The 27,203-nt window shown below is 35.2% G+C and overlaps 1 protein-coding gene across 12 annotated transcripts in view; it reads left to right on the top strand.

Moving 5' to 3' along the window:
* Positions 1-27,203, top strand: part of RGS7 (regulator of G protein signaling 7) — a 253,709-nt gene that overhangs the window by 101,468 nt on the left and 125,038 nt on the right. For all 12 annotated transcript variants that reach the window (XM_074537545.1, XM_074537547.1, XM_026793803.2 and 9 more), the window contains one exon: positions 21,690-21,786. In XM_074537545.1, the coding sequence (XP_074393646.1) occupies positions 21,690-21,786 (97 nt within the window). The remainder of the gene's footprint in view (positions 1-21,689; positions 21,787-27,203) is intronic.

Here is a 27,203-nt window from a genome sequence, read left to right as displayed (position 1 = left end):
TACACTGGTAGTATTTTCTTTTTTAATGGAGGGGAGCTTTAGGGCTGTGTAAATATGCAGTCATATCCACCTATTCTGGCTGGGCTTCTCTGCAGGCTGCCAGGGAATCCTGTCCCTGTGCAGATGGCACAACTTCCTGCCCTCTGGGATGACCTGGGTCTTTCCAGAGCTGTTTCTCACACATTTGTCCCTCGTCCCTTGTTGATCTACAGGCATTTTTTGTCCTTTCAGAACACACTTTCCTCAGGGACCCTCCAGAGTGGCTGTGGGACTCAGCAGGGCACTGCAGTGGGTTGGTGGGAGCTGACTGGCATGACCTGCTCCTGGCAGGGGGCAGCTCCTGTCTCTCCTGCAGCACCCTGGTACCTGGCAGGGACACCCAGAGCAGAGACTTGTGACAGTAGAACATCAGCTTGTGCTGTATTCTGTGATTCTTCTGGAAAAGCAACAGTGAGAAAGGAATCTGCCATTTCAATCATGGCCACAGATGGCAGACTGAGAGTGACTGAAGAGGGGTACCTGTGCTCTCCACTTCATGAAGTTTCCCTCAGGCTTTGCAAGGTGTGAGTTTTAGCTGAGTGGCACTGAAACACGGAAATCTTTAAGGATTAAAAGAGAGGCTGAATGATGAGAGCATGGGCACCGCTGCTGCGAGCTCAAGCGTGGGGAGGGCATCCCTCAGTTAGGGCACAGGTCTCTGCTGCAAGCTGTGAGCGCACCAGCCTGGGCTCTGAAATGCCATCCTCAGCCTGGGCATCTACGGTGGTCAGCAGTTTTTAAGGCTTATATGGTTTCAGTGTCAAGTAATTGTTTCTCAAACTTGAAGCAGCTTTATAAAAAGTAAATTATTTTCTCTGAAATCTCACTGATTCCATGACCTCCAAAAGCCTTGAAGAAAAATTTTCTTATCTACTCTTTTTGCTCTCTTTTATGTGACAGACTGATGACTCATTTATCTGTTAGCAAAACTATAACATCTGAAACTTAAAAAAAAAATCCATCCATATGGAGTGCTGTGCCTAATTACGGCAGTTACTAAGAAGCTGATAACACTTAATAACAATAAATGGTAGAAACATTCAAATTGAAATATTAATGCAAAGACTGTTTTCAGTTATGGTTTACTGAAGTGTTGTACATCTCCATTTCATAAAACTTGTGTTTAGACTCAGGCAGAAAGCTGTGGTGGTTTGAAATGGGCTGGCAGCAGGACTGAGATCTTGGCTTGAAGGGCTTCTGGTAGCCAGATAAAGACCAGGAGGGGTTGAGAAATTGGAAGATGAACAATTCCTGTTTCTTTCTTCTTGGTGTTTATAAGTGTAGGAAGTTCTGTGCGTGGTGAATATAAAAGGAAACTCTCAGAAGTCAAGGCATTGCTAAGTTGTTCACTATGATGGTATGCCCACTACCTTCTCCCTCTCTTTTCTTGCCTGCCTGAGTACTGGATATCAGTGGGGATCTGACTGCCTGTCTCTGGCTTAAGCTGGATGCTGGGAAAGCTGCAGAACACAGTAGTTAGGACTGTAAGCCTTGCTGAAAAGCTGCGGACTATGTGCCAACCAAACTACAGCTGGTACATGAATGTGACTATAAGTAAATCATCTTACTCCCTAAGTAGTGGACAGCCCAGGCCTTGCTGAACTTCTGTGCATGGCAGAAGGCTGCATGCCAGAATCTTCCCTTGAACTGGGACACCTCTCAAAGTTACTGCTTTGGGCTGAGTCAGTAAGTGAATTGGGAATAAATATGCTGAAACTTTGAAATCTTTTCTAAGTGATGTAAAGGATTGACTGTACACATATAATTCTTTACACATAAACTATTGGCTAAGTCTGGGATTAGGTCTGGATCCAGCATGCCTTAAACTCCCTCAGAAAGGAGTTTAGAGAGTGAGGGGGTCCTTTCTCAGTTTTGTCTGACCCTCTACTCAAGAGTAAATAATGAAGTGTACCTTGCCATTGAGTCTTGTTAAAGCTCAGAGACATTTACTACTCAGCTTTGTTACATTGCTGTTTTATATCAACAAACTTATTGCTGCTTCTCTCTTGCAAGTGCAGTGCATTGCTGCATCCGCAACACCCACGCAGCAGAGTGTGTGCATCCTTACGGGGCCTCTTGTCAGCAGCTCTTGTTTTGTTACAGCTTTTCTCACAGCAACCCAGCTCATTAACAGCATAGTAAGTGAAGACCTCGTGGAGTAATACAAGGTCTTACACACACACAGATTTAGGATTTGATCAGCGTATATGATGCGGCTGCAAAAAGAAATGTATCCATATGCTATCTTTGAAATAGATTCCTTCTTTTGGATTTTGGAACTATTAGGTTCTTACATAGAAGCTAAGCAATCTCTCCCTGTTTGTGGTTTGAATGGGTAAACTCTGTTTAAAAGAATTTTAATATTTCAATTCTTTTAATAAAATTTGTACTAGAATAGATGTTTCTAAATGCTTTAAATTATTATATTTCTAATTTTTTGATGCTGTGTACAAGCATGTGTGCATAACATGTATAACCAAACCACGGCTTGTGATGAATAAACTGTCCATATAAATCTGAATGTGTATGTAAAAGAGAACAGTTAATATTAAAGTGTATTTGTATGAATAGGCAGAAACATAGTATTGTTATTAGCTTACACTGGAAGTCTCTTTATCATGTTGTCTTTCCAAACAATGTGATATTTCTTTCTATTTCTTTCAGTCTTGTTTGCACAGAAAATGCAAGTGTACCTTTAAAGTTCTCACTACTGTGTAAACCTAGTGGCAGTAGCAGCTCCAAATAAGCATTGGATAGTATGTTTCTATTTCCATAGCCATAGTGTGGTGTTCTCTGTTCCTAGATGTTCTTTTGAGATCTTGGCATGGAAAAATTTGTCATATGTCAAATTACAAATGACACTGTGCAATTTTACCATTACAAAACAGAACTAAACTTGAAATAAAATGCTCTTTAATTTTCATAATTCTGAATTAATAGAAACAGTGTTTCTATAGTATATGAACTATTCAACACTTTATATTTGTATCTAGCAACTTACTTTAAATACAATAGAATTGAAATTTTTAAAAAGTAAAAAAAAAAACCCCAACCAAGCAAAAACCCCCTTTCTCAATAGAAGGAGCAGAAAGTGGGAAATTGTTAGTAAGAGGAAGTGCTCGGCTTTAAATAAGAAATACAATATTAATTGAATTTATTGTATGAAAACTCATTCTTTGGTAACTGCATCTTGAGCTTAAGCTTGGTTTTCTTTGAAATTATGCATCAGGATGCATATTTTTTGTACTAGAAAAACACTAAATTTTAAAATGTCTTTTTAAAAAATATTAAATGTCTGTAAGTTCTGTATGCACTTGTTTAGTTTTTTGATATGGTCATATTGAGATTATCCTTCTGTAAATGAGCACAAACCCTGTTAAGATTTTATGAGTATGTATTTGCAGTTTTTGAGAAATGTGTGAAGTGTGGAATTTTTTGTCCAGGTGTACCAACTTGCTGTTTCCTTTCCCTCTCCTTTATGCCCCTTTTCTTTTAAGGATTGTCTCTTTAATAACTTGGATATAAGAAGGTTGTAGTGTAGTTCAGTTGTGAAAGAGAGTGAATGGCAACAATGTCTTCATACATTTATAAAAAGGCCTGAATTAGCACCAAAAAAATGTAAAACTTCTAGCTCAAGACCTGAACTGAAATGATAAGTTCCTGAGAGGATTCATTACCAGTACCAGTCAGTTCTTTGTACGTAGGAGAAACTAAGCTCTCCATTAATAGCAATAAAAAAAATCACCAGAAGTTTTTTATGCTTTTTTTTTCTGACATTTTTCCTCTCTCATTCTGAAACAGTACATCCACTATGTGCTCTCCATAGTGTGCATTAGCTGGCTCATCATCTGTCAAAAATGGATTTTTGATTTTTTCAGACACCTAAAAGAAACTGCAGAAATCAGTCTACATAACTACAAAATCATTAACAATCAAGTTGGAACAGAGTTAAACCATCTGTCTACAAGTAACTGTCTTAATTTCAAGATGTTGCATGGGAGATATTTCTGTGTAGTTTACGAACAAATTATTGTTCTTGATTTGAGGATGTCAGTTATAGTCTCTACCTGATAAATCAATGACATGGGGGATATGTACTGTGGGAGCCTGGCAATGTCACAATTGAATTCTGGAGGGCAGAGAAGAGTTCTGTTTTCTGTTACTTTGGATAAAAAGGGCTGAAACCTTTAGCTGAATTCAAGGATGTATTACTAACAGCCAGAAGGCAGATGAGAGGGCAATGAGAGTTTGAAAGGGAAGAAGAAGTAGGTTACATTTGGAAAAGCAGAAGGCACAGAGAAAAAGAAAATGCTGAAGTTGATACTCAGACAAGTAGTGGCACGCTTTTATATGGAACTGTTGAGAAGACCAGCTGTAAATATTGGGGTTGAATTGCATTGTACAATAAAAAAAAAATCCTATATGTATCTGATAATAGCTGTGAAACCTTGATTCAAAAATTTGGAAGAATTGCTATATGTTATGGTAGGAATTGATTTAGCTTCCAACATGAGCAAGCATTCCTGTATTGCTATCAGTCTTAGTTCAATTATCTTTAATTGATTAAAAGAGTTTATGAACCAAAATTAAATCCAAAAAGAAATTTACATACTATTAGGTGAGAGGCTCTGCTGACAAGTACAAAAGAATTTATGAATTTTATAAGCCCTTAGCTGCCTTGGGAATAGTTCTTTATTATGACTGAAATAAAAATTAATTCCATGGTAACATGTGCTGCAGTATAAGCAAATCATTTTTAGTGGGTTTTATTTTATTCTTTGCACTGTTATTTAACAGTATCATTTGATCATATAGATTACCTAATGAGCTGAACATTGAGCCTCAAAATAGTAAGTTTTTTTAACTGATAAGCTATAAGTATAATATATGCATAAAAATCAATTACAATATATGCAAAAAAAAAGTAAATCTCATATATGGAGATTCAAAGCTAGGACAGAGGATTATTCTACTCAAGGAGGGACAGACAGGAGCTTCACTATCTTGCAGCTTTAAGCAACAGTAAAGGAAGTCTTGAGTGGTCAGAAAGTAATAAAATATGAATAATGTAGGTGGAGTTTATAGAAATCTAAAATCAGTTTCAAATGGAATCCTTTGTCATTTTTTGTATGTGTGTGTGACATTTGTGTGTGTGATTTGAGAGAAGGATTATTGAATCAGTGTCTTCTTGGCACCTGAGCTGAGGCCAGTATTAAAGATACCTCTGGTCCAGTAGGAGTAGAAGAAAAAAAAAGCTATAAAAATGCAATGTTTTCTACATTTTATTTTATTCCATTTCTTTTAAATTATGGCAAACCTCTTTTGAATTCAAGTTGATTGTCTCAGTCTTTGCAGTCCATGTGTCCTAGGCCCAAAAACTAGATTGCTTCAAAACATGGGATGGTGGTTGCAAGTACTGATGGACACCTCAAGAAGGGAAAGAAGTTTGACTTGCTTAGAGGGTATCCTTGTGAAGCATGGATTAAATTTATTGGGTTTTCCTGTATTTATTTCACAACCCTTATTTAGTTAATAATAGTAGAGATGTATTGTAGGTGAATGTGACTGAGTTTTGCCCCCACTGCCTTGGGGCTGCACACAGAACACAAACCGAATCTCGAGCTGAAAAAAGCTGTGAGTCTGTCTATCTCAGGTTCTTGCCTTTGTGTTCATGTGGCTTCTTGGCTGCTCATTACTGCAGAGCACAGGCAGGGCCTGCTTGTGTTTGTGTGGAGAATTTTGCCTAGGAACATTCTCTTTCTTCAGTGCCTTATGTATAAAATACAGATATCACGTCTCGATAAAAGGTTGCTCTGAGGAAAAAGGAAGTGCATGTTCTGAGGTGATCAGACTTGGTCACTGCTGCCAAGATTGCCCCCCAACCAGGTTTTCTTGAGAGGTTGTGAAGCTCAAAAGGGCACTTGCGCTTCTCAGATTATCAATCATCTCTGTCAAGAAGTTACTATCAGTGCCCTCCAAAAACCTCCTGGGAAGATCCAAGATCTCCCACTCCTCCTGCTTGTTTCTCTTGCTGTTTGAGTTGGTGTACAGGCGCTTCAAAGAGGCACTCTGTGTTGATTTCCTAGGAAAGGCAGGATGGTTTTTCCTCACAAACTATGTAGGCACATGCTTACCTAGTGGACACGCTTGAGGTGGGCTCATTTTAGTCCTCTGCTGCTGATTAGGAGGACTCTTGTGTCTAATAAACCCCAGACAGCTTTTGTTTATCCATCTGCTCCACCACTTCCTCACTTGATTGTCGATGGTCTTTTTGCATCCCTTGTTGGTCTTAGTTTATAGCAAAGATGCTTTTGCCCTATTTAGTCAGAAATAACTTGAAATAATTATACTGCTGTGTCTGGGGAAAATATGGGTTTGAAACCAAAATGTACTATTGTAGAATTTTTTCAACATTAGTGATATAAAATTGAATTACTGCATAAAGAGTTAAATGATATATTTAAAAAATAGTGTTACTTAAAATAGCTTTTGAAGATCAATGGTTTGGTTCTTAAAGACTTTGATGGGATGGGGAAAGGATGAACATATGATAAAGTTCTGAGATCTAAATATTGAAAACATGTTTTTGTGTCTGTGCACTGCATAGCATGCACAGCAATGTAGGTTCTCTTTAAAAAGTGTTTCTGTTTTTTTTTCACTGATTCGTTTCATTATTACTTGATTTCATCATAAAACCACTACCTCATTTTCTTCCTTCTTCTGTGTCTGAACTGTTTTCAGTAGTATGCACAAAAGACACAATATATGTAACACTCCTCTGTCGTGCATCATCCTAACCAAGCCATTAAATGGTTACTAAAGCTCTCAAAATCAGTCACACCCTGCCAAACTTTTTGCAGTGAAATTTTGAAGATACCAAGGATGAGAAAACATGACCTGAATTGGAATAATGTGTTTAAAATAGTATAGTGCTATGCATTTTTAATAACTGCAATTGAAGTTCTTGCAACAGCACTGAAAGCTGTGCTTTGCTCTCAGTACAGGTAATATAAAGATCATTTAAATTTTAAGAACTCCCATGTGCTGCAGAAGCTGGAGCAACCATTTATTTTATTTGTCTAAATTGAAGTTGTGTCTCACAAGTCATTTGTGTACTCATTTCTTTCCTTGCCTTAAACCTTTTACCTAATATAATTTAATTTTTTAGTTTGTGTGTTACACGAAATATTAATTCTCTCATACTCGTTTTGTTTTGCCTTTCACTGATCAGTAGATCATCTAGTAAATCTCCCCTGCCACTGACGTGGATATCTTTCACTAGATCTAAAACCTGTATATTTCTTTCATATCTGTCCTCTACCTATTTGGTAATCTTGATTCTTCCTTTTTCAGTGCAAATGTTTAACCCCTTCCTTCATGGACCACATTCCATAACTTCATTTGTTCTTTTCCACACTTCCCTTTTTCATTACTACATCTTATCCAGATATAAATATTAATTATTTCTGTTTCATCAGAAGATGGAGTGATACTGTTGTTTTTACTTCTGCAAGTTAAATTTTAAAAATCTAGAGAAGTTAAATGTTTTAAATGCTGTTAAGTTTGTAATCAAGGTAACAAAACTACCGTGAATGTTTTAATTACATGAGCCTTGCCGTAATGTCTGAAGTTCTAAACTAAACTTCATGTTAATCACTTATTAATTATGTTAATCTGATTTTTAGTGCTGTAGTCATGGATTTGACAGCATCTGAGAAGACATTAGGTGAGCATTAGTGAGGCTAAGAGCTAATTATTGTTTTATGTATGTGCTTGGCAAGGATGCAAGAGAGAAGGCAGCAAGAGCAGTTTGGTGTTGAGAGCAGCCCTGGGGGCACTGCAGTGTCCCAGTTCCTCCCTGTGAAGTGCAGAGGGGCTGGGGTGGGGCTGTCCTGGTGCTGTGCCCTCTCAGGCTTCAGGCAGGGCCAGGGAGAGCTCGGCCCTGAGCTTCATATGGATTGCAGAATGGATTTTCATAGATTTCAGCAGTGTGGCTTACTGCTTCACCAGTGTGAAGAAAACTTATTTTGGATATGAGTGAGATGTTCTGGCACAGTAATTTTGTAGGACTCTTGGTTTGCCAGCAACAATATTCAGTATTTATAAACTATGGGAATTACCACATGTTTTTCTGTATTTTGGCACCTGATTTATCTTTTAATTTCTATGTTTTTAAGGGCTGTTGTAGGACATGCACTGTGCTGCTTTTGAGCTTTTGATAAAGTATTACCATTTTACGATCTGGTTTGGAATAGGTAGTCCTTGGAATAACTTGGATCCTAAATTAAAGTCTAGATTCCTAATTTTGCTATGCATACTGTGGAACAAATTCTGATTCACACTTTCCAGTTGCTTGTTACCATTCCTTTAGATGCTTTAGAGCACAGTGGGGATGGTCTCACAGGATAATGAGCCTAACTGACATAATAAAAAAGGAAATAAAGCAAACCATAACTACCCCCTTTTTTGGGTCAAATTGATCTCACAATTATTCCTAATGAACTTTCTACATCTGGGGATATCTTGCATGTAAGTACAGTTAAATGTGCAAGTGATTACTATGTGGATTCATAAATATAACAAAAATTTTAGAATTTTAAGTCTAGGGTTTGATAAGAAATCTAAAAGCAATACAATATTCCAAGATCTCCAGGAAAGCCATTTTGCATCAAGTTTTTTTAAGACATGCCCATAACTACTTTGGTATGGAGAATGGACTACTGCTTAGGAATGAATGTATTAGACTTCAAAGGTCCTATCTAATTATCTTTAAGTAGGATTATGTAGGAAAAAAAATTCCTAGAATTTAGAAAAAAATAAATAGAAAAATAGAAATGAAAAAAAAATTATAAGAGTCTGTATGATGACCATTAACTAAAATGCAAATCTACACATTTTCAGAGGAGATGAACAGATAATGAGTGTGGATCTTTCCTTTGCTCACCTTGTGATTCCCTCCTCTCTTTCTGCTTTGTCGAACGCATAAGAGCCTTTTAAAATTATTTCAGTGTACAAGTTATTCCTTATGTTTCTCTTGCAACATCATGTACTGCAACAGGATGTGATAAAGTTATGGTGGAACAAAGAGGCATACGGTAAACAAATATCTCTAAAAATTCTCCTTCACAATAATGAACTTCTCAGCTAAGTTTAACATATTAAATGCATTCAAGACATCAACATCTAAGAGGTTAAGTTAGTTGTAAAAAAACTTTAGAAAGTTTATTATTTAATGTTTGTTTCCTTAGTTGTTTTTCACATTTCTCAGCCACTGGAGGTTACAGTGACTTGCCAAAGGTCAGTTGGTAGCAAAATGGAGAAGAAAACCAATGATTCTCAAATCCTCATTAAGTGATTTCTGTACTAAGTGTAGCTTGTTCTGTTTTTTCCAAATGCCAGAGGAATCTTCTCTGTGTGTGGATATTTTACTTTTCTCTGACCTTATTTTAAGCCATTTAAAAGATCAGAGTTAGGGACAGAATGAACAGATGTTGTACACAACATCTACAGCCCCTTAATTTTTTCAGGTAATGACTAGTTGTCTAATGTAGTACAGATTTTCAGCCAAAAGCAGGAATCTCTGGTTTCTGCTTGGAAGATGTAGGTGCTTGCAGACTACCTCTATGTATTATATTCTAATATATTACTGTGGAGATCAATTTCAGTGTAATCACTCTGTATAGGAAAATATGGGGGTTTACTTAGTAAAAGTCTCATTTCTTCCAGCAATTTTTCATATCTATTTGCAGTATGAGACAGGTCATTCTAAATGTTTCCTAACACAGCTACAGGATTAACTGAGGTTGTGCTTCAGTGGTTAAACCTGGTTACTTTCTATCCTTTAAACTGGTAAAACACATAAACTCATGATGGAAAAAAATCTCTTTCAAAAGGCTTGTGATTTCTCAAGTGAGAAATGGCTTTATTGCAATCAAGCTTTTCTGTTCTGAAAGTAACTTTTTATGAAAATTGTTCCCGTTCATGCTAACAGATCCAACTGGATCTAATACAGAGATTCTGACTTTTCCAAGTATTCAAATTAACCAACTACATATCAGTTGAGAGATCTGAGGTTGAGTTGAGAATGTGTTGTCCACCCCTACAGAAAGGCTGACAAGAAAGGTGGCTATGGCATTCAAAATTCCAGGGAGCATTATGTCATATGTGCTGCTCACTGCACCAAGTAACTAGAATGAGTTTGTACTTCTGGCAAAATAAAATTTGACCAAAAAATAGCATTCCATGATTCTTTCCTGCAGTGTTTTGCCTATTTTTTTTTTCCTGGAGTAAAAAATAATTCCACAAATTAATTTGTGGACTTAAATTCTGATTTTGTTTGGTTTTATGTTTTTTAATTTTAATTCACTCAAATACATTTTCATTTTTTGGTTCTTAAGTTACAGTGTGTCTGATTTTAATATTGTTCTATTCTCATTGCATACATATAGTAGTATGTGAATACCAAAACTTGTTTATAACAAAAGAATATCTCCTTTCCCAATCGTGTATCAGATAGAATAAAGAAATGGTTTTACAGCCAGTATTCACAATTCTCAGAGCTCACATATTTCAAATCTGTTAATGACTTCTGCTCTACTTTCTTTTGTGGCGCAAATGTGGTTTGACAATAAAGACATAGAATGTTTCTAATCAAAAGGAAAATGACTGCAAAGGAAAATAAAATGTAGATACTGTAAATGTCAAACTATGACTAAGTTGGACAAGTACAGAACATCCAGACCTGATTTGCTTTTAAGTGTCTAAATAATGAGAATTCAAAAGCTCTAGTGTTTTGATGGTAAGATAGCCTTTTCTGCTTTCTTTATTCCAAAGTATGATTGGTTTTTCTGGGAAAATAGAACATGAATTCATAAGAAAAAATAATGTTTTTAAAACTGAGAAAAATTAAATAAAACAAAAACACATAGTCATTTTAAATTTCCTTAATTCCTTCAGTCCAAGTCCAGTGAAGTCCTAGGGCTGATGCAATTTCTGCATACAACTCAAAGGAAGTATCGTAAAATGTTCTGCTTTTCCTAATTATGCTGCTACCAGTCAAAATATAAATTGGGAAATGCCACATTGGAATGGGATCCTATTTCAAAAAGCACTGGAACATACACACTGTGTCACCCACTGTCTTTTGATATGTCAGTTCTCTGGTTTTTAATGAGTTAGGTCTTTAGTTGCTTCCATTTTCTTAGAAAATTTCATCCTTAATGTTTACGAATAGTTTAAGTGCATTGATAAATAAGCCTTTACTGAGATTGCTCCCAAATCATTGCATGGCAGAGGATCCCTGTGAAAATACAGCAATTTAGAGTGGGATTGAGACCAAACTATGTCCTTTTTCAGTGGTGGAGAAAGAAATCAGGTAAATTTAATTACAAGCGGTGAAGCCAAGAGGTCTTGGCTTGTGTGTTTGTAAGGTGAGTGTGTACAATGGAAACAAGTGTGGACTGGCATTACTGCTCTTTAGCAGTGATTTCTTTTAAGAAAACTCCTGTGAAAGCTTACTTTGATCAAAGAGTATGGCTAACTTAGCTTTCATTTGTAAATAAGGAACTTTCGTTTCTGTTTTGCCCATTCATTGTGTAGAATCAAAAACCCCATATACAAATTCTTTCTGACTCTCTTCTTCCAAATGGCTCCTAAAAGAAACAATGGGCTACATTCTGTTAATCAAATTATTTTTCAATGACTTCAGTAATTTTTAGAAGAATGTCAGGATTTTGTGAATGCCTATTTTGTAAACAGAAACATTTCCTCTGTTCTAGGAAAATAAGATTTTAAATTTGTCTTAGAGTCTGACTGCTCCAGTTATAATCCAATACAGGTATAACTCTGGAGATGCTGAGAAATTATAAATCAAATAGTGGCAGTTTTTGAGTTCTTTGTGAAATGTCATTCCTTATTTAAATTAAATTTTATAATTTTATTTCATACAAATGCATTTTGTTTGTGTGTTTTTCCACAGTCAAAACAAAATACATTTTAAAACTGTAAAAACCAATTCAGAAAAACCTGTTTATTTCCACATAAATTCACCCCAATGTTTTTCTTTTTAAATGCATGCAGAATTATTTTTTATTACTCCTTTCTGAATAAGAAGACCTATGACCTATATTTCTTAAATTCTAATGTTCTGATGGATGAAAAGCTTGACTAATTTTTGTAGTCAATAGGAGATGAAAAAAATTGCTTGGCATGTAGAAATGCATGATTTTTGTCACTGAAGGGCAGGCTAATATTTGTATGCATTGCTTGTCTTACATAAGCCTATAGTTTGCACTACAGCTTCTGAATTGCTAGTAGCAAGTACTAAATAAAATAATTTTGCTTTTTAGCATGAAAATTAGTATGAGTGTGTGTGTGATCGTCTCAAGAGGAATAAAAAGATGATCAGGCCTGGAGCTTCTGCTGGCTCGAAGGGGAGATAATGATAAAACTTTTAATAAGGAGGGAAAATGTACTGGTGTTTTTGGGGTGCTGGGAGCTAAATTGTTATGGAAAAAAAGGTGTAAGTGTTCTGGTTCATTTATTTCAGTACTCAGCTTGATGTTTAAGAAAACCCCACAATCATGATACATTTCCAATTTTTCTGTGGACTTTATCCATTATTATCTGTATTGTTCACTTGGCAGATCAATAGTTCAGTATTTCATTTGTTTTCATTTCTTTTACATTATTCTTTAAGTGAAAATGGGTGAATTCAACATGCTTAAAAACTGACATAGCCAGAACATCCACAACTGTCTATCTATTCAGATTAGGTAAGAATAAAATATTTGTTTTCAAGTAAGTTGTGTAACAGAGGGTGAACAGACTACTGTGAAACCAGTCCATCTGTCATATAGTGCTACATTACTGTATTACATCAGCAGCCTGTTTTTTTAATGCCAAATAGAATTGATACTGAAAGCTTTCCATACTGTAATACAATTAAGAACTCTTTTTTTTACAACAACATGATTTAATAGTCACTTGTAAAAATTTATTTTGATGGTACCAGTTTTACTTCTGTATTTAATGGAGTTTAATGACTCAGAGCAATTTCAAGGACCAAGAGAATAGAAGTGAAGTTTTTATACAGTATTTCTGTTCTCTAGGTGCTGAAATATTAACAGATCAGCTTGCCTCCTTCAGTCTTCCCCCATTACAGAGCAGACAGCAATGTAGAAATCACCAAAATACTTACCATTTACCATAAAATGTTATTTCTGTCAATGTAATTTGAAACATTTCTTGTAATTAATTTTTTGCTTATCAGTATTGGAAGGATAATGATATTTTACTTTTTAAGAAAAGTTTCATCCTTGTTCAACCGTGATCTAAATGAACCGTGATCTAAAATGATCTGTGGCTCTGATGTGGCTTTGTAATCTTTGGGATCATCTGACAAGTGAGGAATAGACATTCCAACAAGAGAAATTTAGATTTAAAACCATTAGTAACAGAACACATAAGAAAGATGTACCAATTTAGATAAAAACAAATCTGTTTTTCAGACTTCAGAGTTAAATGAAAATATTTTGGAGTAAATGTAAGTATTCTCCAGAGGAACATCACTTTTTTTTGTTAGGTGGATGAATATATCATAACTGTGTTATAGCTAATATTTTTGTGACTGTTTTTTGTGAAGGCAAAATATGCTATTGGCTAGAATTCACTTTTGTATCTGAGTTACATATGTATAAGCTAACTTATTTCATTATTTTCTATCTCCTACAAAAATGTCTGCATCTGTTTTCTTCTTTTAAATTGCAGCCTGTGTACTGTCCAGAATCTGTGCTTTGACTGGTTTTTTTGCTGTTGAATTTTGAAATTTTACTTTTTTCTTTTTTGGAAAAACAATTGAACATTTTGACCACTTTTGTAATATCGTGTTGAAAGGTGCATTTGGGATCTCAGAGATCAGGTTTCCATTGAACTTCTCTGTTTCTGAAATGTACAGGGGACTTCACTTTTAGTGTCAGGACCATTGTATTACAAATGATCAGTACAACCCAGGAAACAGCCTGGCTTTGAAAGACTGTATTTTTAAAGATTTATATTTTGCCTAAGAAATGTTATTTCTATCTCTGGTAGCACAGTCTTGAAGCTCAGATTTTGGCCTAACAGATTAATGAAAATTATTTATAGTTTAGCTGCTGTAAAAATACATATTTTATTCTGAATGAAGTATTTTTGTGGACATCTCTCTATTAATAAAAACAGTCCTTCACAAAGACCTTCTTAATCAAGCCGTATTTTCTTCTGAAGTGTCCATAATAATGCTTCTCTTTCCTCTGTCATTCCAACCAAAATTTCATACATGTGATGGAAATAATTATTTTACTGAAAGCAGAAATGCAATTTCCAAAATTATCATTGATTTAGGTGGTTTTGAATTTTCACCATCTGGATATGTTTTTTAAGTCCTTTGGGTAAGCTCTCTCTGGGTTTTTTGTGCAACAATAGCATTCAAGGTTTGAGAAATGTGCCTTTTTAATTAATTCTCATTAATAATTTCTAAGTTCCAAAAACCAGGTAAATAAAATGAAATGCTTTTCTTTATCTATCTGGAATTTAAACATGAGAACTATTTAAAGTAGTAGTTTTTCCATCAGTTCATATATTTTATATTTTCTGTATCTGATTCTGACATTGACTAAATATAGGAAATGCTTCTTAGCTAGGAAAGGCCAGGGTAAAAAAAAATATGACGTATTAGTGATATGAAAAAATTTAAAATAATATCTGAACTATTTTGCAAGTGATTAATTTAAAAAATAGCCTTTTTTTTTGCTTAAGATATCTTTTCGTTGTCTGAAATTGCATTTTTATGAGGGCTAGGGAGCTGGGATTGCAAGCTGCCTGACTTTTCATAGGCTTAGTATAGCATTTTCTATAACCTTTTCTTGATTCCAAAGCCGAATCAGTGTGCTATATTCCTCCAAAGTTATAAGATCTTTCTGCAATGCCAGTTGAGTTGTTTTTAGCAACTACTTCAGTCTGCTCTTTGCAGTCCAGCTATATAGCATTGATATACATTCAGTAAACTGAGTGTATGTCTTACAAATCCAGATGTAGGATTCTTAGGTGAGATAAAAATTTAATTGAAAAGAGTGATAGTAATATAGCCCTTGCAGTGTTATAGGTTTGTTGGCAGTGTTCTGATACGTTGAGTTCTCAAAAATATTACAGTGATACAGGCAAACTTGGACTATTTTTCTGAATTAGAATGAGGAATTTTTAATTTTTTTTTTTTTGGTGGAGGAGTGGAATGCAGTATTAAGTGTTTTCAGATCAACTTATCCAAAGAAATAACAGTGAGAAATAACTGTAGAATGATGGAGGAAATAGAAAGTCACTGGGAGATCTTCAGTTTGCCCAGTGTATGCAGCTGAGAAAGAGTGATGCATCAAACCATGAGCTCAAGGCTAGCAGACCTTAGGAGAAAAGATAGTTACTGATTGGCATAAATTACTACCTACAGAATGTACTGTGTGGTATCGTCAAGATTTTCCATTCCGTCTTGTACACTTTCTGCTGACAGGGATTACCCTTTATTCAATCTTTACCTGGGCATCACTGACAGCTTTAGCTTCCAAACAGGCCACATGGTTACAGGTTAGTGACAGGAGCTCAAAGTATGCTTTCAAGTTGTCCTTCTTTCAAAAAGCATTATAATAGGTATTTGAAAAGCCCAAGAACTCCTTGTATTATTCGTATTAAACTACAAGAACCTTTTAAATGAAATGCTGGTTTTGATGAGTCAGCATTTTGGTTACATGCATAAGACAAGATCATGCTTAAAATTGTCATTCAAACCCACAGTTTTAAATCAGTGAAGTGTGCAGAGCCTATCTTACTGATGCAAGTTCAGTGATGAACATACAGGGTTGATAGTAAGGGGAAGCCCAGTGGGACTGTTCGTTTAATTAGGCCTCAAAAATAATTCCACAAAACTGGCGTCAATTTTCAAATAAATTCAAAATAGCCTTAATTATTCTTAATAAATGACAAAAGTTTTCCCTGCATTCATTAATGTAAGCACAGGCTCATATATATAGACCCACTCTTGTTTTACAACCAGTCTGAAACATTACCTGTATGTTGAATCTGAAACAGTATGGATAATTAGGGAAAATAAATTTGAACCTTAATTACAAATTCACATTGACGAGTACAAATGAAGCCCTAAGATAATGATTCAACACAGATCTTTGTGTTGAATCTTTGCTACTTGTGAAGCCAGAACATCATCTCCTCTCCACAGATAATTCTGTTTAGGGACAGAGTATGAATTATTTGCTCATACCAGTGTCATATACAGATGGAAAGGAACATGAGGCAGAAGTGCCAATGTACATCATAGGTACATGTAGAAAATTAGGCTCTTGAAACCATATCCAATGCATCTATTTAATATGATTGGAACCTTTTGTGATGGTTTGTCACTTGATTTTATGATGTCAAATAATTATTTCAGCAAATAGAGGCTCTGAAGAAAATGAGACCAGTTATTCTTGTATTCTTTTAATTAAGTTATTCTATAATTTAATGTTCATCAGAGAGTACCTAGGGCTGTTTCCTGTGTTGGTAGACCAGAGATGCAACACTGCTGTCTTGGAAAACTCGTGACTGACTGCTTTTATATCAGCAAGCTCAGAGAATTCGTGCATGACTGTCATTAGCAGTTTGGTTAGTCTTGCATGTTTCCAGCCGTCTTTCAGCCCTGGATTTTAGTCAAGAATCTAAATGTACTTTTCTGAACTTCTGAATATTTTAAACTTGGTTTTCATACCAAGTAGGAATAAAGAGTTGAGATAATCCAATTCTGCATTAAATGGAAAATGCTAAAACCTTTGAAGATACTAAACCATCTTGTTTCTACATATTTGATTTAGAAAAAAAGTTGTCAGCATTCTTAAACTGAACTTATTTATTTTACTTTGGTGACTTTGCCTCATACACTGGATAAACTGAAGGTCTCCCATAAACCTATTTCCACCTCCAAGGTTATTCCTTACTGATTAGATCTGGCAATCAGTTTGCCTGTACCTGTGCTTTTCAGTGAAGCAGTCAGAAGAAAAGAGGCCCTTACTTTGTAAGGAACCTTGTATCTGTCTCCTACCCTGCAAGTTTTGTTCAGCTCATGTTGCTTGGTGTGCATCTCTGCACAGGGGACAGGCTGAGGAAAATTTCCTGCGACCTTCTGGCCAATTGCACTAATGACCTTGGACTCTGTGAAGTGTTAAAGTAGACAGGGGAGAAAATGGCTAAGGAAACATGTTGCATACTGTAGGAAATATATTGTGACTCTTTGTACTTGTTAACAAGTTTGGATCAGGTTTATAGCTAGTTCCACTGGGCTATTCCACCCCTGCATTTTGTGTAAAAGGAGAAAAAAGATTTTAGCAAAATGAAGAAAGCTGTAGTGTGGGTGGACCCCAGCACACTCAACCTAAGAGCAATCCCTTTTCTAAAGTATGCTAACTAAGTACAAAATTATGCTTATTTCATTTTGGTATTCTTGAGTACAGTCTTAATTCCTTGGCACAGAATGTATTTATTTTTAAGGGACAGAAAACAAATTAACACATCTGTGTATGCGTAAGTAGGCCAAGGCTTCAAGTTTTTACTACATATCTCTTGAACTAGCTTATTTCCAGATGAATTACTTTTTCTACTATTCTTGTGTCTAGTGATCATCTTTATTTGGAGTAGATTTAAGTTCAATTTTAGTGGAAGAAAAAAGCTCTTTTCCTGCGCTAAAAAGGGTTTTGATTTTCACTTTTGTTGTGTTTGAATTAATGAAAAAAAAGAAAACCCAAACCAAAACCAGTTCTTAAGGTGCGGTGATGCTGAATTATGGTTCAAGTTGATAATTTTTGCAAGATGTGCAGATGAGCAGCAATGAAATTATTATTTAGATTTGAAAGTTTAAAGATCAGGGTTTCACCCCACAAACCACACGGCACAGTGGCACCGAGGAACCACAAAAATTCTGCTCTTAGGAGCTATATTCCTTTCACCTAGCTGTAAGTAGCTAAAAGATACTGCCCCTGGTGTGTTGTCAAGACCTCCACTGGTCCTGGGGTAAGCTGGGCATGCCTAGCTCCCAGTGTGTTCAGAGCTAACTCAGTTGTCATTTTTCAATAACTCCTGTATCCTGTAGCCCTTCTATTACAGGATATTGTTATCTGCCTTCTTTTTGCTTTAGAAAAGATGCATTGTCACTGTTGTCATAGAGTTAGGCTTTGAAATAGATTTCACAGAGTCTTCATGTGTCAAGATGAAGGCTGCAAATTATCTTCACAAGGAGACAAGTGAAGCTTTAAATATTAATATTGGAAGTTTGTTCTGAGTTGTCTAAGCATCAGAAGTTTCGTGAGTTTTTGTTAGGGTTGGAATTATCTCACTGGTAAAAATATGGCACAAATTTTGAAGAAGACATTTATTTAGAAAGCTTTCTGTAGGATCTGTGCTTCACTGAAATGTCTTTCTAGCTATACTTTCCCAGTTAATGATGTATAATGATGACTGAGAAACTTAAATATATGCTTTTACAGCTTCCTGTTCTCAAGCATATTGACCTTCATTTGCAGAGTGATTGAGACAAATTATTTGTGGGTTTATTTGAGTTACTTGAGAATGTTTAGCATTAAAAAGGATCCTGCTACAAGATGAGGGTCAGGCAGATTTAGCCGGGTAAGAGCATGTGACTAGAAAAAACTATAATTCTGAGGTGAAATGAAGAAGCTTCTATTTAATTTTTGACCATTGGGTCAGGTGACTCAGAAACAAACAATGATACATCAGGAAGGAAAATTATTATATCAGGCAGCAGCATGTGTTTCCCAGATTAGGCTTCTTGAGCAAAATTAGATTAAGATTTTCTTTCATCTTTCTAATTAAAATATTCTGCCCTTTTCATTGTCTTAGGTCATTGTTGATGAATGACAGAGGAGTGCCTTGACTGCTGCTTCCCAAATATAATTAAGTTTGATGGTTTTCAGTGGAAGAGATTATATATTTGCTGAATTTAAAGCAGCTGTAACAGAAACAGCAACCGCATATTTTTAAAGTTAAACTGTGCTCCTGCATATATTAGATTGGATAGGTTTGAATCTTTAATTTAAACATTTTTCTTTTAAATTTCCCTTCATTTTGTTGAGCTCTTTTGTTAAGATTTAAGATAACCACAAACCACAAGTAACTTCTTAGATTTCAATGCAAGAAGTCAACTGTATCTAATTAGTGGACTTCTGTTGTGTTGTGTGTTGGGAACATTCCTGCTCACTTAGGAGGCGATCTTTGCTCACTGAGTTATCCAGGCAGTTCCCAATAATGCTGGCTGCAGGGTGAGCTGCCTTTTGCACAGACAGAACACTAATATGAGCTTGATATAAAGGGTATAAAAGTGTAATTTTGCAGTGCAGACATCCTAGAGTTCATTTTGCTAATCAAAACCAGAGGAGTCTCCCAGAGCTTCAGTCTCTGTCAGAGTTAGAGTTTATGCTACTTAGATTCAATCCTATGCATGAAGAAAGTTTAGGAAAGCATATGTAAAAGTTAGGAGTTTCTTCCGTGTACTCTGAAAAGACTGACTGCTGACAGCACTGGGCATTTAACATTTGCACTCATGTGTTCTTGAGCAAGCAGTAACTCTACCTCTCCACCTGCAATGCTGTGTTTGAGAAGTTTGGCCTGTGTTTGTAGCAATCCTTATTATATTGAAAATTTACCTTTAGCATGTGTCCTTATGTACAAATTGTTTTCTGTACTTTGTCCAAGTGTAATGTACATTATTCACTCCGTGGTTCTAGCAACGTTCTCACAACCTTACTCTGCATGCGTGGAATTTATCACCAAATATGATCAGCAAAAATATTCACTTGAATTCGAGTGAATTCCTATTCACTTAATGGCAAAATAAGACAGTTTACGGTCAGAATTTGGAAGGAGTTGATACAAACCTTCAGTTACTACGTGGATAAAAAATGTAGGGACAGATGCCATTTCACAGACAATGGCTGAAAAGCATAGATATGCTTAACAATTTTCTATTAATAGCCTTTTCTATTTAAATAATTAAATGCCATGTCAGATGAATATTGGCTCTTTTCTTCTGTTATATTTTGCACATTGTTTAATTCTGAACAATAGACTCAGTTTTCACACCTTGCTAATAATATCTACTCTTTGTGCTTACTTTTTGGTTTGGACAATGACCCTGGATTTGTATCCCTTAAGTTGTTAATATGTGATCTATAAAAACAAGCAACATGGGAACCTCTAGACACTCTATGTATAAGTAGCTTTTTCATGAGCAGTCATGCTAAATGATTTTGTTTTCTTTTTTTTTTCTTTTTTTTTGGTATGGATATTTGTTCTTTTTCCTATGTACACCCCTGGTGGCCCCAAATGCTGTTCCCTTTCCTGGATCTACATAGCTCCCTTATTTATTGGTCCAGTTAAAGCACAGCTGTGCCCAATGCTGGTTTGCTATTTGCTGATGTGGGTCATTAGCAAATAAGGACTTTAGAGGAAAAAGGGGCATGACAGAATTTTTTTCTGTTATTCTGTTTCCACAGTATAGCCCAGCCACAAATTTTAATGAAGTTTTTGGGAATCTATTAGGGATATAGAAGTGACATACAAAAATTTTTAAAACTTTGAATAATAAAAAAGTATAAAAGACCCTGTCACTCAGAGTTGTTCATATGGAGCATTTTGGTTATTTAAGAAAAAAGAAAGAATAGTTGTAATTGATGATTTCATCATCATTTTATTGAACATTTTGAGAAGTTAGATACTGAAAGAAAGAAAGAAAGGTGGAAATTATCAAATCTGTAAACTTCAAATATGAAATGGGAAAAACTGGCCTTGTAAGCCAGTGACTCTACTTAAATATTCTCCTTTTTCCAGTGAAAGAGTTTTCCAGTCATAGTTCATAGGAAAGTAGACCTTTGAGTTGGGCACAATTTTTAAAATATATGGTCCAAATTAGCCTAAAAAGTGATCTGGAAAACTGAGCCAATGTAAAAATAAATACATTAAAAAAAAATCAGAAAATTGATTTAAAATATTTTTTTTTACCTACTCCATTATTGCCTATAAAGAAATCCTAGGTTTTTGGCTCTGCTGTCTCCAGGAATTACAACATGTTGTATTTTTTCCCCCTTCTCAAAACAAAAGAAGGAATTTTAGCTTTGAAGTTAAAAGCTCTTCTTTGTCTTGAAAATTCTATTTGAGTACTTTCTCAGTCCCCTAAAAGCCTGTATGTGTCTATTTTGCTTTTATATGTGGTACAATACCATTAAAATAATCAAAACATGAAGTTTAATATCCAACAATGGTTTTTGACAAGTTATTTTAGGTACTTTAACTAAATTTAACTTTAGCTAAGTTGTTCTGCATTGCTGTTTATTTCTCAAGAGTCCTTGAATACATATATTTTCTACTGTTTGTCATGAATAAATTACTTGCAGTTTTAGCCTGTTCGATAAAATTATAGAATATAAATTAAAGAAAGAACTAGAAAGTGAGGACATATCATTCTGAGAGACTGATCTAGATTTCTTGGAGATTTACTTTAGGAAATAATTATGGATTTATTTTTTCTTTATATTTTTAAATTAGTTTTTTATTTCTCTTTTCAGATGGAAGATGTCATAGCCCGCATGCAAGATGAGAAAAATGGGATTCCTATTCGGACAGTGAAAAGTTTTCTTTCCAAGATTCCCAGTGTCTTTTCTGGTAAGAGTCAAAGTGAATTTCATACTATTTTAGTTTTGTGTAAGGGGATGCTCTAGTGAAAAACATTTTTAAATAAGTACTGTCAAGAATTCAGAGTGATCTGATCTGGAGAAGACATTATTTATCCTTTGAATAGTTTAATTATAGAAGTCTGATGTTTCTCTCAGATTGGAGTGGATTTACACAGGGATGTTTTTGTCCTGAAAATTAGGTGAAGGGAATACTTAATTTGCTGCAAAAAGTTAATTATCTCAGACTGGGAATATTTTTATGGCAGGTCATATCTGATTTTTAGCCAACTTCCATAGCAAGTGTAAGTTTAGCGTGTTGGCCAGTACATGAAGATAAGAAATTTCATAGCAGCAGAACAAAAGAAAAATCATCACCACGCTTTGCAGCTGGTGCTGATCAGGAACTGTGACATTTATTACAATATTCATGATCTGCTTCTGCAGCTCAGTGCCTGTGCTTGTGAAACTAAGGTCTGAGATCTTTGTGGGGATTTGCACGACAGCTGTAAACTCTATAGCTGCTTTAGGTCAGTACAGTCATAGGCACAAAAATCTGTCTATTTATTAATTAGCATGTAATTCCTCTGCTATTTACATTATTTTATGACAATTTATGCATTTGTGTATGTGGGAATATACTCCATTGAGTATTGAGTTTCTTTGAAATAGATGCCATTTTTTAATCTAATTTTTCCATAATCTTTAGGAGCGTATCCTTGTACGGAAAGTATTATACAAGTTTCTACAGTCCAGAACACCAAGAAGAACTCTATATTTTAATTTTCAACCTGTGGAAATTTTTTTCTAGTGAATAATCCTGTCATAAAGAAGGATAGTGTCCTAAGAGTGAACAAAAGTGCTTCCTGATTTTAGAAAATAAATTTTAGATTTTAGAAACTTGAACAAAAAATAGCCTCTGGAGAATGGGCCTTTATTTGCCTGGAGTTGGTGCAGCATGGCATCTTATTGAAGAATTCACATTAGTTGTTAATTTCTGCCTTAACTTGTGTATAATAGATTTCAAAGTACACTGACCAAAATGTCTTTTTTCTTTTTTTTTTAAACTGGAATAGGCATCATACTTTTAAAGGTTGAGTTAGCACATATATTGAGTTCTACATAGTAGTTACTGATGTACCAACTTTTCTATTGATGCTTTAACTTTATTAGCTTCAGAGGGAAATAAAAATCATAGGACAGTTCATTTTTTTTTCTCTTTTATGATTTTCTGCCTTAAATACCAGGGAGTGCCAGTAATTTTTGCTACACATGACTGAAACTCCCACCAGAACAGCAAAACTGTCATTTCATTTCAACTAATCTACTTTCCTGTCAGTTCTCTATCCTGAAAGGAATCTGAAAGCTTCAACTCTATGTCCTAAGTCACCAATTTCATTTGATGTGCTAGGAGTTTGTATATGTAGCAAACAAATATCAGCTGAACTCAAAGCTGTTGATTGCTAGGAAACATGGGAATAGTGTCTAAGGGTCGCAACAACAATAATGCAAATACATTTACCAAAAACTTAGAGTACTGTTCATACTCTCAAAAGCATCAAAGTAGATGCTCTTCAGTTAAAATATATATATTTATATTTATATTTATATTTATATTTATATTTATATTTATATTTATATGCTCATATATTTTATATATATATATGTGTGTGTGTGTGTTATGTGTGTCTGTGCATAAAAGATGTTGTGTACACACCATTTGTCCTGGATTATGCCCCATAAATACGGGATCTTTGCAACTGTTTGGTATTGTTTTTTATGGGGAGAAGCAAAACAGATAATTCTACCACAGTGAAATGATATTCCTTCAAGCACTTAGGAAAGACTCTACAAGTCCTTTAAACAAAGTGTAAAAGCTAATGATGTCCATAAGTTGTCATAGGAATAGGGTCTTATGTGATATAGTTGTCATTGTTTTGTTACATATGTTTATGTAATCTACTTCTATTTCATAGTATTGCTTCTAAAAACAGCAAGTGATAAACTGGTTGAGAGTCCCTTTTTATTGCTAGTTTACTGACCATCTCTAAAGATGACTGCATTAGCAAAATCAGCCTGAGGTGTGGTATTTGAATTTCATGGAATGTTGTGATTGTAACAAATAGGATGATGTAACCATACTATCTCATTTACTGAGTCATTCCTGAAATATTTTCACAAGTAAAATATGAACAGTGAGAAACATTTGAAGTACAGATATTTCCCTATACATTATACAGATTTTTGTTCTTGAGAAAAATATAATCCCAAATTAAAGATTATTCCACTTTGTGAAATTTTGAAAAGATGAGGAATCATTTTGCTTTATGTTGCATATATTCTATACATTCACAGAGAGCTAATAAAAATTTGAAACTTTCAAGGCTCAAAGGGAAAATGTAGGCAGGAGATTTTGCACCTTCTATGTGATTATGCATTTTGATGAACAAAGAAAGGACATACTGTTTTTGTCCTCATGCTTTGGAAATGTTTTGGAGGAGTGAATAAGATAATGTATATAGACATCTTACTGGTCAGCAATAGTGATTGCATGAAGGTTGTCATGTGCATTTGTTATTAACATGGATTAGAGTATTAAGAATAAAAAGGAGGTGATTTTCCTGGTCCATGGTTCACCTTTAGACCTGGAAATGGATTAAAAAAAACTTTCTTGAAATGATGAATTTAGGGAGTCTGACATATGAATCATAGAGATTAGGAGCTCTAAAATATAATTTATATTTTTGCTAGGGAGGGATACAAGAAAATGCCAAAGATTTGCTGTTCACTTTGAAGCAGAAGGAATCATTCAGAATTTACTGACAAATCAGTTGTTGGGTGTTTGTTTTGGAAGTCTTTGTGAGGTGGCGTGGTTGGTTTGCCCAGTCCTTGTGCCGAAAGCTTCATAAGCTAATCAGAACATGAATATTTCATTAAGAAGGTGTAGCGATGTCTTGTGGTCATTAGGAATATCAGTGTGATTCTTCATAGGACTTTAAAGTGTGCAATACTTGGGTGAGCTTGCTGATAAAACCTGTGGAGAATGTGCCAGTTGAGTGATGTGTAAGCTTGATGTGGAACATGAGTATTTTTATTAAGGAGCAGGGAGAATTATTGAGAAATGTAAGTTCAGTTAAAGAATACACACAGAGGGAGAATAAAACCTTTTCAAGAAAAACACGCTCATACTTGTTATTACTGGGTGTTTCTGATGCAGGGCTCATTGATCTTGGAATGTAGTCACAGCTTGAACTGACAAAAATAGGAGAAGGAGATCAGTAGAAAGGTGTGTTTTTTACATCTCCTGGGATAAAGAGAAAATGAAAACATTCATTTACCTTTCACTGGAAAATATGATCCATGTGAAGTCTTAAGTTTTTTTCTCATTCCTGCAGGTGAAGCTGATATAGTATCTTTTCCAAATAAATATTGTGGTTTTCCATTTTTTAGAAAGATTATTGCAGTTATTATATTACATCTATTTTTTGTTAAACGTTTGCTATTATTACATCCATTTTTTGTTAAATGTTTTACTTGATCTCAGAAAATGCTCATTTCCCTTTTACCTGGGAAATCATGAAAATAACGAGATGTTGCATTTTGATTAGCAAATGTATTAATATAATGATTAATTACCAGTAGCAGTATGCTTGGTAAAAAATTAAAGAATTTATGTTTCTGAACATAAAAAAATCCAACTTAAAGCAGTCTCAGTAGCTGGACAGATGTCATGAAAGACTCCAGAGGAAAGCAATGTTATAATTGCTCATCATTCTCACAAATCACAGGTGGGTGAGCCCAAGGAATGAGTCACAGGGGCTACCTGCAACAGTATTGGTTGTTATACAGAGGCAGGCAGCAAAAGGTGAGGCGTATAGTGGGGATTGGATGACTCAGGGGAATAATAATAGGAGAGTTTCATCTGTCATTAGTTTTGATCTTTTCCAGTTGAGTAATGAGTTGTTAACATCTGATGACTTCTCAGAGCTGCAGGTGAAATTACTTGATTGGTTTATCCACTTCAGTACTGGAGATTACCAACCTGAAGCACAAAGTGAAATAGAAAGCCCTCTTGGTTTGACAAGAAGCAAAAGCCACAATGCATAACACTTCCATCATCTGGTGCCTTTGGAGCAAAGTAGTATTGCATTATAGGTAAATAAAAGGTTTTTGGAATTTCTGGTTTTAAGAGATTTTTGAGAGTAAATGAACCATTTTGGACAATCTAGGATTCCCAGATACCAAGTCTTGAATTTTATAGACTTTGTTTTTAACTTCTGTTTCTCCCATGCTGGGTTGATGACAGGTTCCTACGTTGTTGTTCTATCTATTTCTTCATCTCTCTTTTCTTGCATTGTCCTAGTGTGATTAAATGATAGAATCATTGCTGATTTCTTTGTTCTAAATGAGCCTCTTGTTACTTGCAAACCAAGCTTTCAGAGTTAAAACTGCAAGCTCACTGCCTTGATGAGGTTCCACTCTTAGTGAATGCTTTGATGAAAAGCTTGCTGTCAGTTCAGCAGGGACAAAAGCTGGATCATTTCCTCTCCTGTGCCCTCTCAGATGAGCAGATTGGAGCAGGAACTTGCCATGTTTACTGTTTCACTTTTCAAAGCAGAATTTTGAGAACAAAAAGTTAATAAGCCTCTATTCCCAACTGAATAATTTGTTTGAAGTTCTACCACCAGTCTCTTGCATTTGTAATTTTTTCATAGTGACTGATTTGCGTTCAAATGTTCATAATCTTTTCAGAGTGGATATTTATTTGTTTATGATTTTTAGTCATGAGTAGAAGAGATTGACTAAGTGGAGCCATAAGATAGGACACACAGTAATTTCCAAGTACTGACATAATTAATGACTGATTAATGACTGGTGGTTTTTATGCCTTACAGAAAACCAAAGTGGATTTTTGAGTGCTGCCTGCATCCCTTCACCTTCTGTTTCTGTTTGTTTGCCTGTCTTGGCCTCGTGACTGGGATGGTTACTGAGGATGATCTTAAGCTGCTTAAAACTTGACAGAGGTTTTGTATGTTACAGAAAATCAGGATTGTGACAACTTTACCATTGGGAAGTGCAGAATGAACGAGCTGGGGTGGGCTGGGATCAAATAAGATGGATGCTCCTCAGAAAGAAATTAAAAACTCTTTCCACTATCTTTATTAGTAGAATTAAATGAGAGTAATTCTATAAGAGTAATAGAATTGTTTGAGTTGGAAGGGATCCTAAAGATTATCTAGTTCCAGTCTCCCTGCTATGGGCAGGGGTACAACCCCACTAGATCCTGTTGCCCAGGGTCCCATCAAACCTGACCTTGAACACTTCCAGGGGTCCTGCAGCCAAAATTTGTCTGGGCAGCCTTTTCCACGATGTTTGTGCTCTCCATTTTCATTTTAAGGAATGTATTAA

Source organism: Zonotrichia albicollis, chromosome 3 (assembly GCF_047830755.1).
Source record: "Zonotrichia albicollis isolate bZonAlb1 chromosome 3, bZonAlb1.hap1, whole genome shotgun sequence".
Lineage (NCBI taxonomy): Eukaryota > Metazoa > Chordata > Aves > Passeriformes > Passerellidae > Zonotrichia > Zonotrichia albicollis.
The sequence above is the reverse complement of the archived record's forward strand: the minus strand, read 5'-3'. Positions and strand labels throughout refer to the sequence as shown.